The sequence below is a fragment of the Capsicum annuum genome, unplaced genomic scaffold (assembly GCF_002878395.1).
Source record: "Capsicum annuum cultivar UCD-10X-F1 unplaced genomic scaffold, UCD10Xv1.1 ctg58017, whole genome shotgun sequence".
NCBI lineage: Eukaryota > Viridiplantae > Streptophyta > Magnoliopsida > Solanales > Solanaceae > Capsicum > Capsicum annuum.
The window spans coordinates 1-2,548 of record NW_025866585.1 but is presented as its reverse complement, the minus strand read 5'-3'; the positions used below and the strand labels follow the sequence as shown (position 1 = coordinate 2,548).

The following is a 2,548-nucleotide window of genomic DNA, read 5'->3' as shown; positions in this document are numbered from 1 at the left end:
TCAATATTATTGGTGCATTTGTCATAATTCCCGATACTCGAAGCTATCACAAGAAGAAATTAATCGTATTCAGTACAATAACAATAACATATTCAGTGTAAGTGGGGTCTGAGGAGGTTATTTCCGATATACACTCTGCTCGATCAAGACAAAAACAGTGTAGAAAAAAGACGTAATGGAAGTATTGATATTTTCACTTACCAAAGCATTGAGGGCACCTGCTTTAAAATGATGAGGGGAACTTTTGTTTTTTTCTCTTGAAAGATATATAAGATTTGGCATCCCATGACCTGTTATGTCTTTGTCTTTCCCACTTTCTAACAAAACCTACATCAAGCAATTTGTTAAGAGGAAAAGTCATATAGATGCTATTGCCAAATTAATCACCAAATATTAGGTTTCAAATGAGAGGTTTACAATTAAAGGCAAACTACTGAATTTATATAATCCTACATATTTGTGATACATATGATACCCCAGTCAAATCACATATTGGAAAGTACAGAAAAAATATTGGATGTATAAAGAAATAAGCCTAAGACTTCATTGACGCGTTTTAACGCCATGTAGGATTAGGTTTAAAACGACAATATCACAAGTGAATTGAACTGTTACCATTATATGTTTTAAGAAAGAATTTTTGAAACAAATGATAAGTTGCTATGACAAATTAACCTGAACAATAGAAGGGTGATTATGACGAGTAAATCCAGCAATCGAAAATTTTGTAAAATCTTGAAGCTCTTCATCGTTGTTAATATAATCTTCATCAACTTTTCCCCTCTCTATCACATTTTCTATCCTTGTCTTCATGCTTTCGTACATCAGCTGCACATATAATATAATAATAAAATAGGGTTCGAATCTTGTTGGAGAATAAGTACGATACTATTACTTAATCTTCCATATGGTGTGGGGTGGGAATTAAATATGCTCAAATTAAAATTATGTATGATATTACTACATTAGCAAGAAAAAAAAAACACTTATTTAATCTCCTTTTTTTCAAAAAATTATATCACGCGAATATGAGGGAAAAGATTAATTTCATATTTTTATTAATATAAATTTGTTGAAGATCCTTTAACAAAATAGTAAAAAGGGTTCAACCGTAGTAGATGTAATATCGCGAATACATGTGCATGTCTTTGAGATACATGCATCTACTACGATTGAACCATGTTTCCAAATATCTTAACCATCGAATATCTTAATCATGTATCCGACTTTTTTCTTTTAATAGTATCGTATGTAATACTAAAAACTAGTAGTTGAAGGAGCAATTGGACTATAAAGCCTCTGTCCCAACAATTATTGATATAGACAATGAATAAACTAAAATATATCCTAAATAAACGTAGTTAGATCTGGTACGTTATAACATAATAATTGATACCATCTATTCCCAATCTCTGCAGATACATTAAATTTAAATGTATATGGCACATTAATGTATTTTTAAAGGATCTAAAATATGTTGGGTAATATTTTTAAAGAGTGAATAACATAATTATGATTTTGTAATATCAAAAATCAACTACATAATCAGTTAAGCTACATTGATAATTTAATTTTGTTATAGCAATAGATTGTTTGCTTTATCTCTCAAGTCCAATATTTACTAAATTCCAGTGAATTGAACTTAAACACTTCATATAACATTATCTCATTAGAATTGATAACATAAGGCTTAGCCTCCCTTTGCTTGTAGTTATTCTCGTTGAGGATTTTTATTTTATTATTAATAAACTCTATAGACAACAGATTGAAACAACTGAAAATAAAACTTAAAAAGTTGAAAAATAAAATAAAATACTTACATACCTTAATTTTCTGTGTCTCAGAATTTTCTGTGTAACTCGAACTGAAATATGCATCAGGACACCTTTCAATTATATTATTTTCCCTACAAAATGGCAACCAATACACAGCAAATTTTGCAGCTTCCATAAAAGCAAACAACGTAAGCTCTGATCCTCCATCATCCGATAAATAAACTGAAAGTTTTTCGATAGGATAATAATCATATGCCATAACTGATAACGCTGTGTTAACAACGTTTAATGGAGGTTCCTTATAAGGATTCGCTGTGCAAATAAATATATCGAGTGCTGGTAAATTATTGTTACTATACTTTTTTATTTTTTGGGGACATTGTTTACGCGTGATAGGACGCATACGAAACGATTGAGTAGTTGATCACATGAAAGCTAAAATTAAATCGGAAAGTATAATAGAAATATAAATGAAGAAAGTGATAAAGGAATAATTAGTGGAGGAATATAGAAGTTTTTGTATGTGGTAGTAGAAAAGAGCAAGGATGGCAAAAAGGTAAATAAGTGCAAATGCACGGTTGAGGATGAGCTGTAGTGGTTTCACTACGACGGAGTGAAGCGTAGCTCCGCCGTGAACGGTGGTTTCGGTGGCAGCTGTGGTGGCTGTGGTTTCCATTTCTGTGTGATATATGAAGTGTATTATATTGTGGTGAGAAGCATTGCTATTTATAGCAAAGATTCCAAGTTAGTTGAGAAAATTGAAGGAAAGGTGT

The 2,548-nt window shown here is 31.1% G+C and overlaps 1 protein-coding gene across 1 annotated transcript; it reads right to left on the bottom strand.

The window, feature by feature from the left end:
- Nucleotides 1-4: 4 nt before the first annotated feature.
- Nucleotides 5-2,548, bottom strand: LOC124893354 (cellulose synthase-like protein G1; the record flags this gene model as incomplete). The annotated part of the gene is made up of 4 exons (XM_047404381.1): nt 1,825-2,548; nt 676-828; nt 202-327; nt 5-43 (listed from the first exon to the last, which is right to left on the bottom strand). Coding segments are annotated over exons 1-4 (672 nt in total), but the record flags the coding sequence as incomplete, so codon positions are not given.